The sequence below is a fragment of the Corvus hawaiiensis genome, chromosome 29 (assembly GCF_020740725.1).
Source record: "Corvus hawaiiensis isolate bCorHaw1 chromosome 29, bCorHaw1.pri.cur, whole genome shotgun sequence".
Classification (NCBI taxonomy): Eukaryota; Metazoa; Chordata; class Aves; order Passeriformes; family Corvidae; genus Corvus; species Corvus hawaiiensis.
In genome coordinates, this window is record NC_063241.1 from 1,490,789 (window position 1) to 1,502,997 (window position 12,209).

At 68.3% G+C, this 12,209-nt stretch overlaps 4 protein-coding genes across 5 annotated transcripts; all 4 read left to right on the plus strand.

Moving 5' to 3' along the window:
* The first annotated feature begins 609 nt into the window (after positions 1-609).
* ACKR1 (atypical chemokine receptor 1 (Duffy blood group)) lies at positions 610-2,802 on the plus strand. The gene is made up of 2 exons (XM_048288409.1): positions 610-1,062; positions 1,870-2,802. Exons 1-2 carry the CDS (start codon positions 1,042-1,044, stop codon positions 2,800-2,802), a joined length of 954 nt encoding a protein of 317 aa, XP_048144366.1. The 5' UTR covers positions 610-1,041.
* Positions 2,803-4,519: 1,717 nt separating this feature from the next.
* On the plus strand, positions 4,520-5,464 carry LOC125318137 (serum amyloid P-component-like). The gene is made up of 2 exons (XM_048288609.1): positions 4,520-4,630; positions 4,845-5,464. The coding sequence occupies exons 1-2, from the start codon at positions 4,567-4,569 to the stop codon at positions 5,462-5,464; spliced, it is 684 nt and encodes a 227-aa protein (XP_048144566.1). The 5' UTR covers positions 4,520-4,566.
* A 464-nt stretch (positions 5,465-5,928) lies between these two features.
* Positions 5,929-7,764, plus strand: LOC125318131 (mucosal pentraxin-like). Its single transcript, XM_048288601.1, has 4 exons — positions 5,929-6,011; positions 6,523-6,613; positions 6,755-6,924; positions 7,086-7,764. The coding sequence occupies exons 1-4, from the start codon at positions 5,948-5,950 to the stop codon at positions 7,679-7,681; spliced, it is 921 nt and encodes a 306-aa protein (XP_048144558.1). The 5' UTR covers positions 5,929-5,947; the 3' UTR covers positions 7,682-7,764.
* Positions 7,765-10,192: 2,428 nt separating this feature from the next.
* On the plus strand, positions 10,193-11,793 carry DUSP23 (dual specificity phosphatase 23). Of its 2 annotated transcripts, XM_048288614.1 has the most exons (3): positions 10,193-10,668; positions 11,390-11,571; positions 11,673-11,793. In XM_048288614.1, the coding sequence occupies exons 1-3, from the start codon at positions 10,357-10,359 to the stop codon at positions 11,698-11,700; spliced, it is 522 nt and encodes a 173-aa protein (XP_048144571.1). In that variant the 5' UTR covers positions 10,193-10,356; the 3' UTR covers positions 11,701-11,793. The 2 variants fall into 2 exon arrangements, with proteins under 2 accessions (XP_048144571.1, XP_048144572.1); XM_048288615.1 differs by having other exon boundaries at positions 10,194-10,668; positions 11,390-11,793.
* The last annotated feature ends 416 nt before the right edge of the window (positions 11,794-12,209 follow it).

A 12,209-nucleotide genomic window follows, 5' to 3' on the forward strand; every position in this document is an offset into this window, starting at 1 on the left:
TCTCAAATTGCCAATTCCCAGATTGCCCCCCAGCCCTTTCACCTCCAAATGTCCTCCCAGCCCCTCAGAGCCACCAGAGCCCCCCACCCCTGACCTTCAGCCCCTCCCAAATTACCAGTTCCCCTCAAAGAGCAGTAACCCCCCAATCCCAAGACCTGAAGCCCCCCAGCCCTTTCACCCCCAAATCTGCTCCTCAGCTCCTCCCAAATTGCCAATTCCCAGACCCCCACCCCAGTCCTTTTACTCCCAAATGTCCTCCCAGCCCCTCCCAAATTACCACCGGCAACCCTAATTCCCAACCCCGGAGCCCCCCCAGCCCCGCTCCTCTCCAGGGATGTTCCCACAGGGCCCGAAGGCCACCAAGGCCACCAGCCCTGTCACCAAGCTGGGCCAATGCCACAGGATGACCCCAGGAGCCCTTCCTTCCCGGCCCTCCTTCCTCCCGGGGCAAAGCCGGGGAATTCCATGCTCCAGGGGTGCAGGAAGGCGCCGCGGGGTCCCCTCAGTGCCCACCCCCCTCCTGCCCCCCAAAGCCCTCCCCGTGCCTGGCGCCGGGCTCACGCCCCACCGGCACCGCCGGGATGCAGCTCCGCACTGCCGGCCCCGGAGCCAGCCCCGGGAGCATCCCCGGAGCGCCTGGAAAGACAATTCCTAATGAATTTAACTTGTTCTGCCAAGAACTGATCGTTTCCTGCTCGAGAAATTGTGGCGGCTCCGCAGCTTTCCCGGCAGCCGCATTCCCTGCCTTCCGCCGGGTCCTGGCAGGGCACAAAGTGCCAGGCAGGGCAGGAGGGCGGCTCTGGGGGCAGCTCTTATCTCCTGCCCGCAGTCCTCGGCTCCCTTTGGAGCGGGAGGAGCGGAGCCGAGGGAGGGAGAGCGGAGAAGTCACCCCCGGACACCCCCGGGCGAGTGGGCGCCGCTGTGGGGGTGCCTGTCCGAGTGGCCACCCCCGAGTGACCACCCCTGAGCCCCGGGTGCCACCCCCAGCGCCCAGCGGAGCCCCCAGACTCGGAGGAGCCGCTGCCATCGTGGGAAACCGTCATGGGCAACTGTGTCCCCGTGGTGAGTGACCCCCCCAGTTCCTGTCCCTGGGGCGTCACAGCCCCACGGAGGGGAGGGCGGCGGGCACGGGGGGCCCTGGGGCTGAGCGGGGTCGTGGGGTCCTCGGTGCTGAGGAGGAGTATGAGGGTCCCCAGGGCTGAGGAGGATCACGGGGGTCCCTGGGGCTGAGTGGGGTCATGGATGTCCCCCAGCCCTGAGTGGGGCCACGGGGGTCCCCAGTGCTGAGTGAGCTTTAGGGGATCCCCGGTACTGTGCAGGATCATGGGGTCCCCGGTTCTGAGCAGGATAAGGGGGGTCCCCAGTGCAGAGTGGGCTTTAGGGGGTCCTCGGTACAGCGCAGGATCAGGGGGTCCCCGGTTCTGAGCAGGATCAGGGGGGTCCCTGGTGCTGAGTGGGGTCACGGGGGTCCCCAGCACTGAGCAGAGCTGTGAGGGTCCCAGTTCAGAGCAGGATCATGAGGATCCCCAGACCTGAGCAGGATCAGGGGGGTCCCAGGACCGCGGCTCGCAGCAGGTGCTGCCGGCAAGGGCTCCCTCACAGGAGGCTCTGCGGGGTCTGTGCCCACCTCCGGGGTCTGTGCCCACCCTCTGGGCTCTGTGTCCCTCCTGCGGCCCCATCCTGCACCCCCGGCTGGCAGCCCCCACGGCCCCCCCGTGCCCGCAGCGTGTCCCTCCCTGATAACCCGCCCTGCCCAGCCCAGCCCGGGGATCCCCGCACCTGCACCGGCGGGGGGCGGCCCCATGGCCGGGATCAGGGGGATGCTGTGGGATGTAGCACCCGCCTGATGCCCATCCCCGTTACCCGCAGACCCCCGGCATCCTGGAGACCCGGGACTCGCTGGACCTGGCGGAAATCATGGACTTCTCCTCCTTCTACGACGACAGTGACAGCAACGACACCTTCGTGGACTACGACGCCGCGCCCTGCCACAACCACTTCTGTCCCCTCTTCCAGCGCGTCGCCCCCCCTTTCCTGGCCGCCACCTGCGCCGCGGCCGCGCTGGGCACCGGTGCCCTGCTGGTGGCCCTGGCCAAGCGTCCCCAGGCGTGGCGGTGGCCGCAGAGCCGCGCGCTGGTGGCGCAGCTGGCGCTGGGCACGGCACTGTTCGCGGCGCTGCTGCCGGCGCTGGCCGCGGGCATCGGGTGGGGCTGGCACTTGGGGACGGGCCCGTGTCGCCTCACGCACCTCCTGTGGCACTGGAGCCTCTTCGCCCAGGCGCTGCTGGTGGCCAGCGGCTCCTGCGGCACCGCCTGGGCTCGCTGGGACCCCCGCAGCCGCCGCCTGGCCGTGGCCCTGTGGGCAGTGGCGCTGCTCTTGGCCACGCCGGCAGCTCTGGTCAGCGGCGTGGCGGCGGGCACCAGCTGTGTCCGGCGCAGCGTGGACATCCTGGCCCCGGTGTACCTGCTGCACCTGACCCTGTGCCTCTGCCTGCTGCTGCTGTTGCCCGCGGGGCTACTGCTGGCCGCGCTGGCCGTGCCGCGCCTCAGGGCGAACTGGACGGCCGGAGCCGGGCTCAGCTGGCTCTTCCTGGGGCTCTGGGTGCCCTACGGAGCGGGGCTGGCCGGCGAGTTCCTGCTGCAGGCCCGGCTGCTGGAGCCCACCTGCGGCTCCTTCGAGCGCTTCGACTTCGCGCTGGGGCTGAGCGAGGGGCTGGGGGTGCTGCACTGCGGCCTCGGACCCCTGGCGCTGCTGCTCGCCTGGCGCTGCCGCCGCGGGGCCGGCGGGGCCGGGGGCTGCTGAGCTCCGGGGGCTGCGGAGCTCCGGGGGCCGCCGAGCTCCGGGGGCTGCAGCCGGAGCCAAACGGACCCACGGCAGCGGACTTGGTACCCCGGCACCGGACTTGGACCCCTGGCACCAGACTTGGCTCCCTGAAACCGGACCCTGGCCCCCGGGCACCAACCTTGGCTACCCAGCACTGACCCCTGGCCCCACCGCACCAGCCTCAGATGCCCCAGCACCAGTCCCTGCGCCCCCACCACGGACCCCCGGCCATTCCCGCACCAGCCTGGGCCACCCAGCACTGACCCCTGGGCACCAGCCCTAGCCCCCAGCACAGACCCCTGGCCACCGGGCACAAGCCTTGGTCCCCTGGCACTGACCCCTGGCTGCCCAGCACCACCTCCTGCCCCTGGGCACTGACCCGTGGCCACCCAACACAGACCCCTCCCCTGCAGTACCCCCCCAGCCCCACAGCCTCTGTCCCACTCCCAACGCTCCCCCAGGACCCCCCGTTCTGTGCCCGGTTCGGTGCCCTCCACCCTCTATCCCCTCCCTTGGGGTCTCAGCCCCCTCTTTGGGGCCGGGCCCCCCCAACTTCCCAACGCAGAAAGCCCTGGGGTGCCTCACGCTGCCCGGGGGGTCACCCCAGGTTCCCGGGGGATCCCCGAGGCTCAGCCCTGCCCCCGCCCCCCAGCTCCAGGGGGAGATTTCGGAAGCGAGGGGATTTTTTCCATCTCTCCCGACAAGCCAAGAGGATCCAGTGGGAATTACACACAACAAATAAACTGCCAGAGGCACTCGCCCAGCCCGGTGAATGGACTGGCCGGGACTGGGCGGTGGTGGGGGGCACGGGGGCGGGGGGGGGCGGGAAATGGGGGGCGTGTGCTCCTCGTGCCTCCAAATTGGCAGGAAAAGCTCCTAAGGAAGCTGTGACGGGGGCACGGGGGCACTCACACCCAGAGCCCACGAGGGACGCGCGCGTGCGGTCACGGGGTGTGACATGGGCACAGGAGCGGGGCGACAACGGGGCCGCTCTGCCCGAGCCAAGCCCTGCAGGACCGGCGGGCTCATCCCTGCTCAACTGCGGGGACGGACCGGGGCGGAATGAGCCCACATCGGCCACAAACCTGGCGATCCATCAAAGCCCTTCAGGGACTCCCCCACCCTCAGCCCGGCACCATCATTTGGGGCAGGCAAAACCTTCCCCCGTTCCCGTCCTCTTGGGACCCCCAGACCATGGTCAGCCCAGGACACTGGACACTCGGCCACCTGGTGCCACGGCTCCATCTCGGTCCCCTCGGGCAGGACGGGGAGAGCAGAGCCCGGGATGTGCCCTCGAGCTGTGGGTCAGGGCAGGGGGGCCGGGGGCTTTCCCTGCACCCCTCGGATGATCCCAAATCAAACCAGGTCCCTCCCACGGGGCTTTGCCCAGAGCAGGGGGAAGGAGTGTCCGGGATGTCCCCACCCCATCACCCAGGTGGACACACGGCTGGGGTGTCCCTGTCACCGGGGGGAGGGGGGGGGGGGACACACGCCCAGGGAGCCCCGCGCAGGCGGGTGACCCGAGGTCTTGTGGCATGGCCGCGTGATGCCATGAAATCACCCACCCTGGGCATGAAATCACCCACCCTGGGCATGAAATCGTCCCTTCAGGGCATGAAATCGCCCCTCCCAGGCACACCAGGCTGGGACTGGGGGGACACAACCCCCCCCACCAGTCCCCTCCCACCCTCGGGCACATAAAGCCGGCGGCAGCGCTGCCCCCGCCCGGCTCCAGCACCGACCATGGGTCACCTGCAGCTCTGGCTGGCCGTCCTGGCCGGGTTCACGGGGATCGCGGCCCAAGAAGGTAGGGGGACACCGGGCTGGGGGGACAGGAGCCAGCACGGGGCAGGGCAGGTCCCGGGGGATGCGGCAGCAGCTCTCGGATCACTCTCGGTCAGTGGGGCTGCAGGATGCTGGAGCAGGGAGTCACCCCGGGGGGACAGCGGAAGGCTCCGGGATAGTCAGAGTGGGCTGTGGGACGCTCCGACCTGCCAGCACGTCCCCTGTGTTGTCCCCAGACCTGTACCGAAAGGTGTTCGTGTTCCGAAAGGATCCCAGCGATGCCTACGTGGTGCTGCGGGCGCGGCTGGAGCAGCCCCTGCACAACTTCACCGTGTGCCTGCGCTCCTACACCGACCTCAGCCGGCCCCACAGCCTCTTCTCCTACGCCACCAAAGTCCAGGACAACGAGATCCTGCTCTTCAAGCCCAAACCCGAGGAGTACCGCTTCTACGTAGGGGGCAAGTTCGTCACCTTCCGCGTCCCCGAGGGCCGCGGGGACTGGGAGCACGTCTGCGCCAGCTGGGAATCCGCCACCGGCATCGCCGAGTTCTGGCTCAACGGGAAGCCCTGGCCGAGGAAGGGGCTGCAGAGGGGCTACACCGTGGGGGCCACGGCCGCCATCCTGCTGGGGCAGGAGCAGGACAGCTTCGGTGGAGGCTTCGACTTCTACAACTCCTTCTCGGGGGAGCTGACCGATGTCTACCTGTGGGACGTGACGCTGTCCCCGGACAAGATGCGCGCAGCCTTCCTGTCCCTGCGCCTGCCGCCCGCCCTGCTGGCCTGGAACAGCCTCAGCTACGAGGTGAAGGGAGACGTGGTGGTGAAACCGCGGCTCCGGGAGGCGCTGAGGGCCTGAGGGCTGCGGGGTCTGCGGTGGGGGTGGCCTCGGTCCCCCCGTCCCCTCCTCATCCCCATCGCTCACACCACTCTCCCCGTCACCCAGCACCCCTTCACCTCTACAACCCACCACGAGGAAGGTTCTCCAGCTGGGGACAGGCTGCCCCCGAGTGCCACCAACACCCGGGGCACCCACTCCCCTCCCCACGCCCCCTGAGCTGCCCCACGGCCGTCCCTGCACGAGCAGGACACGGATCCAGCACTGCCCAGCCCCATATAGAGTCAGGAACCAGAAGGCTGCAATCTTGGGGACAGGGGAAGTGTCCCCAAAGCCTGTCCCCACGCCCACACACCAGCCCCTTGCTGATTGCCCAACAGCCCTGGGGCCTGGGGACGAAGGTCAGGGTTGCCACCAAAGTTCCTGTCAGCCCCTGAGCAGTCCCGGGTGGCTCCGAGTTCCCCCCTTCCCACGGCGGTGACAGTGGCCGGGTTTGGCGGTGCCATGGCACGGTGGCGGCTCTGCCTCCTCATCCTCGCTGTGCTCTTCAGCCCCGCAGCCCCACGAGGTAGGGGTGGGGGGGACACCGGGACCCCCCCCCCCCGGGGACATGAGGAAAGGGGGTGCAGAGGAGGGCACGGGGACATGCGGGGGGGGGGGTGTTATGGGGCCAGTGGGGCACCCTGAGTGCTCCAAAAGGGTGTGGGGGGGGCAAAAGGGGGTACGGGGGACCCCACAGTAACCGTGCAGTGAAAGGGCACCCCGAGCTCTGCAAGGGAGGGATGGGGGGCACAAAGGGGCGCAGGGGGACCCACAGTGGCTGTGCCATAAAAGGGGCACCCAGAGCTCATCACGGGGGTGCTGTGCAGGGCACAGGGGTCTTGGGAAGGCTGGGAGGAGGGGACACGATGGCAGCACAGCGAGAGCCCAGAGGGGCACCCTGAGCACCGAAATGGGGGGACAGCAGTGGGGGGTGGCAGCGACTCGATGCTGGGGTGTTGCAGGGACACGGGGGTGCCACAGGCAGGGACAGCAGGACAGGGTGACCCCCAGCCCAGGTTGAGCTCTGGGTGCCGCAGAAACGCTGAGGGCCCAGATCTGGGCGCAGCCGCCGGTGCCCACCCTGTACCACCAGCTGATGCTGATCTGTGAGGTCACCGGGGAGATCGGGTAAGGCCCCCCACCCTCCCTCCCTCCCTCCCACTGCCCCACGGCACGGACCTGGGTGTGGGCAGGGAGCACCCCCGTGTTCCCCACCCCACGGCACAGCCATGCCAGGTGTCCCCCCTGAGTGACCCCGGGCCGGTGCAGCCCCCAGGAGTACCTGTGGGAGAAGCAAGGGAGTCCAGGCCCCCTGCAGAAACACCCCAACAGCATCCTGCTCTTCCGCCCCTTCAACAAGACCCACCTGGGCACCTACACCTGCACGGCCAGCGGCCCCCAAGGCACGGCTGTGGCCACCTACAGCCTGTGGATAAACGGTAGGGATGGCACCGAGGGGACACGGGCTCTCCCCTGCTCCCCACAGCTTGTCCTCACCACCCCATGCCACCCTGTGATGGTGGCACCCGTACTGGGGGCTGATGCTGGAGGTCACCTCCAGCCATGGCAGGAGCAGCCACCTCTGTCTCGCCTCTCGCAGACATGGTGGGCTCGGTGTTCGTGTTCCCCCAAAAGTCCCAAAGCGCCTATGTGCAGGTGAAGGCGAAGCTGGAGCAGCCCCTGAACAACTTCACCGTGTGCCTGAGGTCCTTCACCGACCTCACACGGCCCTGCAGCCTCTTCTCCTACGCCACCAAAAACCAGAGCAAAGAGATCCGGCTCTTCAAGCCTGGACCCGGCCGGTATGAGCTCTATGTAGGGGGCAAGTTCTTGCTCTTCAGGGTGCCCAAAAGCCTTGAGGAGAGCGAGCACGTCTGCGCCAGCTGGGAATCCTCCACCGGCATCGTGCGGTTCTGGTTCAACGGGAAGCCCTGGCCGAGGAAGGGGCTGCAGAGGGGCTACACCGTGGGAGTGCCAGCGTCCATCCTGCTGGGGCAGGACCAGGACAGCTTTGGGGGCAGATTCAATGACCAGCAGTCCTTCATGGGGGAGATTTCGTCCGTGTACATGTGGGACATGGGGATCTCCACCTCGGAGGTGAAAGCAGCCATGTATAACCGCCCCAATGAAACCCCCATCTTTGGCTGGAGGAACTTCCCCTACAAGATTGTGGGCGAGGTGTACCTGAAGCCCTGAGGCTGTGGGGGGCTCTCCCTGATCCCTGCTGTGTAACCCCCTCCCCCAAAGCCACCCAACATCACATAAATGCAGAAACAGGTTTTTAGGGTGCTGGTGGTCTTTGGGGCCCACCAAGGCACTGCAGGGCTCAGAAGCTCCTTAGGGTGAGGGGTAAAGGGAGGGAAGAGGCTGCTCCCAGATCAGGGCCTTGCTCTGGTTTGGGGACATGGGGCTGAGCTGGGGACAGGGACAAGGTAGTGCCATGGGGGACATGCACCCCTGGCAGCCCCCAGGCACGGCGGGGTCTGGGGTTGGGGCAGAACCTTGGAGGGCCAGGACTGTCGGGTGTCCCCAAGCTTGGGGGTTCAGCCCCATGTCCCAGAGCCCTGGGGGTGCAGTCCTGGAGCCCTTGGGGGGCACAGCCCTGTGTCCCTGCGGGTTCAGTCCCAGAGCCCCATGTCCTGGTGGGGCACAGTCCCATGTCCGCGGGGGTTCAGACCCAGAGCCCTGGGGGTGCAGTCCTGGAGCCATTGGGGAGTTCAGCCCCGGAGCCCCAGCGTTTCCTGTCCTGTATCCCCATGATTCAGCCCTATAGCCCCATGGCCCACAGCCCCATATCCGGAGGGTCCAGCCCTGTGTCCCGCGGGCACAGTCCTGGAGTCCCGAGGTGTTCAGCCCCATGTCCTGGAGCCCCTGGGGGTGCAGTCCTGCAGTCCGTGTCCCCGAGGGGTCAGTCCCATGTCCTGCAGTCCGTGTCCCCGAGGGGTCAGTCCCACAGCCCCGGGGTGGCAATCCAGTGTCCCGGGGGCCTCAGTCCCACAGCCCCGGGGGGCTCAGCCCCCTGTCCTGGGGGATTCAGCCCCCCAGTCCTGCAGCCCCCTGTCCCGGGGGGTCCAGCCCGCTGTCCCGGAGGTTCAGCCCCGTGTCCCGGCGCGGCCCCGCAGCCGGGGGCGGCCCGTCCCCCCTTGTCCCCCCGCGCCAGCCCTCACCCCCCGACCTCCTCCGTGTCCCCCTCCTCCCTCCTGTCCCCCCTTCTCCCCTGTGTCACCCCCGGAGCCGCCCGCGCCGCCTCCGTCGCTCGCTGCGGCCTCTCCCGGCTCGGCCCGGCCCCGGCTCGGCCCCGCTCCGCCCCGGCCCGGCCCCGCTCCGCCCCTGCGGCCTGCCCGGTACGGCGGGGCCGGGGGGACACCGGGGTCCCGCAGGGGGCGGCGGGGCCGGGGCGGAGGGAGCGGAGCGAGGCCGGGGCCCAGCGGGGCCCAGCGGGGCCCGGGCCCGGAGCTGCGGCCCGCGGGGACGGGAGGGGCCGGGGCTGGGCGGCCACAGGGGCCCGGGGGGCTGAACGGGGGTCCCGGGGGGCTGATGAGGTTGGAGGGTCTGAATTGGGGGACCCGGTTACATTCTTCCGGGGGGTGGGTTTGGGGGGGGTCCTGACTTGGGGGTTTGAATTTGGGGTCTGGGGGCTTTATTTGGGAGTCCCAGGAGTCCTGGCCAGGGGGTGCAGGGGGGTTTGGGGTACCCTGGCCGCGTTCTCCAAGGCGTGGTTTTGGGGAGCCTGGGGGTCCCGGGGGTCCTGACATGGGGGGTCTGAAATGGGGAGTCTGGGGGTCTTGACTTGGGGGTCCTGGGGATCTGGCCAGGTTCTCCAGGGGGGTGGTTTTGGGGGGCCAAGGGGGTCCTGGGGTCCTGATGTGTGGGGTCTGAGCTGGGGGGTCTGGGGGCTTTATTTAGGGGTTCCAGGGGTCCTGGCCAGGGGGCTTTGGGGGTGGTACTGGGGGTCCTGGAGGCGTTCTGGGTTCTCCAGGGCGATGGTGTTGGGGGGGTCTGGGGGTCTGAGCTGGGGTCCCAGGGGCCTGGATGGGGGCTTGGCCATGTTCTCCAGGGGTTGGTGTTTGGGGGGCCTTAACTGGGGTCTCAGGGGTCCTGGCTGGCTGTCCTGGGGAGGTGGTAATAAGGTCTGGGGTCCTGAGCTGGGGGTTCCAGGGAGGCTGATCTGTGGGTCCTGGGGATCTGGTCAGGGGGTCCCAGGGCACTGAACTGGGGGTCCTGAGGGCCTGGCAAAATTCTTCATGAGGGTGGTACTGGGGGTCCCAGGGACGGAACTGGGGGTCCCAGGGGGCCTGGCCACTTTCTCTGGTGGGGGGGGAGGGTTGTATTGGGGATCCTGGAGATCCTGGAGGCTTGGCCTAATTTACTGGGGAGGGGGTGCTGGGGGTCCTGGGGCCTGAACTAGGGGGCCTGGCCAGGGGTTCCTGGGGGACCTGAACTGGGAGGTCTCCATGGACTTGATTTGGCGGCCTGGCCATGTTCTCCTGGGGGTGATATTGGGGATCCTGGAGGTCCTGACCTGGGGGGCTCTGATGTGGGGGGTCCTGGCCAGGGGATCCCAGGGAACCTGAACTGTGAGTCCCAGGAGTTGGGTCGTGGCCAGAGGGTCCTGGGGGTCCTGACCTGGGGGGCATGGCCGTGTTCTGTGGTGGGTGGTACTGGGGGGCCTGGGGGCCTGACCTGGGGGGTCCTGGGGGTGTGAAATGGGGGCCCCAAGGGTTTTGACCTGGGGGTTCTGACGTGGATGGGAGCTGGCCAGGGGATCTGCCCTGGGGGTCCCAGCAATCCTGACCTGGGGGCTCTGACCTGGGGCTCCTGTGGGTCCTGCCCTGGGGGATCCGAGGGGGTCTGCCCTGGGGGTCCTGGCAATGGTGTCCCCCGAGCAGCCGTGTCCCCTGTCCCCACAGGCGATGGGGGCATCCGAGCCCCCCAACTTCTCGTGGGTGGCCGAGGGCCGGCTGGCGGGGCTGGCGATGCCGCGGGAGCCGGGCCACTACCGGTACCTGCGGGAGCGCGGGGTCCGGCACCTCGTGTCCCTGAGCGAGCGGGCCCCGCCCCACCACGGCTGCTGTCCCCAAATCCAGCTCCACCGGCTCCGCGTGCCCGACTTCACCCCCCCGAGCCCCGAGCAGATCCAGAGCTTCCTGCAGATCGTGGAGGAGGCCAATGGCCGCGGGGAGGTACGGCCGGGGACACCGGGGGACACCGGGGGGGGCAGTTAAGGGGACACCTCAGAGGTGACACCTCGGGGGAGACGATCCGGGGAGGATTCCTGGGGGAGCAACTCGGGGGGACACCGTGGGGGGACAGCTGGAGGGGACAGCTGGGAGCGTGGGTGACACTGGGGGGAATACCAGGGGGGGAACATTAGGGGAGCACCTGCGGGAGACACATGGGGAGGTACCTGAGGGGACACCACGGGGAGAACACGAGGGGGACACCGGGGAGTGGCATCTCAGGGTGGGGGACACCTCGAGGGTGTGACATCTTGGTGGGGGGAGACCTCAGCAGGGTGACACCTTGAGGGGGCAATACCTCGGGGGGGTGACACTGCAGGGAGGGAGATACTTGGGGAGGGACACTTGAGGGGGGGACATTTGGAAGGATAGCTCCTTGGTGGGGGGGGGGGGGGACACTTTGGAGGGGGTGACATCTTGGCAAGGTGACACCTCGGGGGAATGACACCTTGGGGGGGTGACAGCTGGGGGTGGACACACACCTGTGGTAGGGCTGTGACACCTCAGGGGGTGACACTTTGAGAGGGGAAGATGAAGAGAGGGGGTGAGAGAAGATGAGAGATGAAGGCAGTGCCAAGGTGGGCATTGCCTGTCACCCAGGGGGTGAATGGGGAGCACGGGGGGGCCCGGCAGTGCCACCCACCCGCCGTGTCCCTGTGTCCAGGCCGTGGCAGTCCACTGCATGCTGGGCTACGGCCGGACGGGCACGCTGCTGGCCTGTTACCTGTGCAAGGAGCGGCACCTGGCTGGCGGCGACGCCATCCGCGAGATCCGGCGGCTCCGGCCCGGCTCCATCGAGACTCCGGAGCAGGAGCAGGCCGTGATCCGCTTCTGCCAGTGCCTGCGGTAGGTGCCACCCCCCCTGTCACCGTGGAGGTCCCCTTCCCCAGCTGTGGCTCCCAAGTGTCCCCAATCCCGGCTCACTGGTGGCATCTGCCCCTCCGCAGCACTGGGGAGGATGGCAAGGAGGCCTGAGCACGTGGATGGGATCCATGGAATCGGGCACCCCGAAGTGCCAGGGGTTCCCAGCCCCATCTGTCCCCTCCTGCATTAAAGGACTGGCCTGTGGCTTCTCTCTAGGTCTGGTTTTGGGATGCATGTGGCAGGGATGCCTGGCCGTGGCTCTGCTGGGCACCCCCAGACCCGGCTTGGTTGGCAGCTGCATCCCGGGATTTGGGGTCCTGGCTCTGGGGTTGCTTGGAGTGATGGCTCTGAGGTCCTGGGTTTGGGGCTCCTCAGGGTCCTGGCTCTGGGGTCATTTAGGGTCCTGGTTCTAGGGTTCCTTGGGGTCCTGGCTCTGGGTTCTGGATTTGGAGTCCTGGCTTTGGGGTCGTGGCTCTGGGGGCCTGGGTTTGGGGTTCCTCAGGGTTCTGGTTCTGGATCCTGGCTTTGAGCTTCCTCAGGGCCCTGGGTCTGGGGTCACTGGGGATCCCAGTTCTGGGGTTGTTCGGGATCCTGGCTCTGGGGTCCCTCGGGTTCCCAGC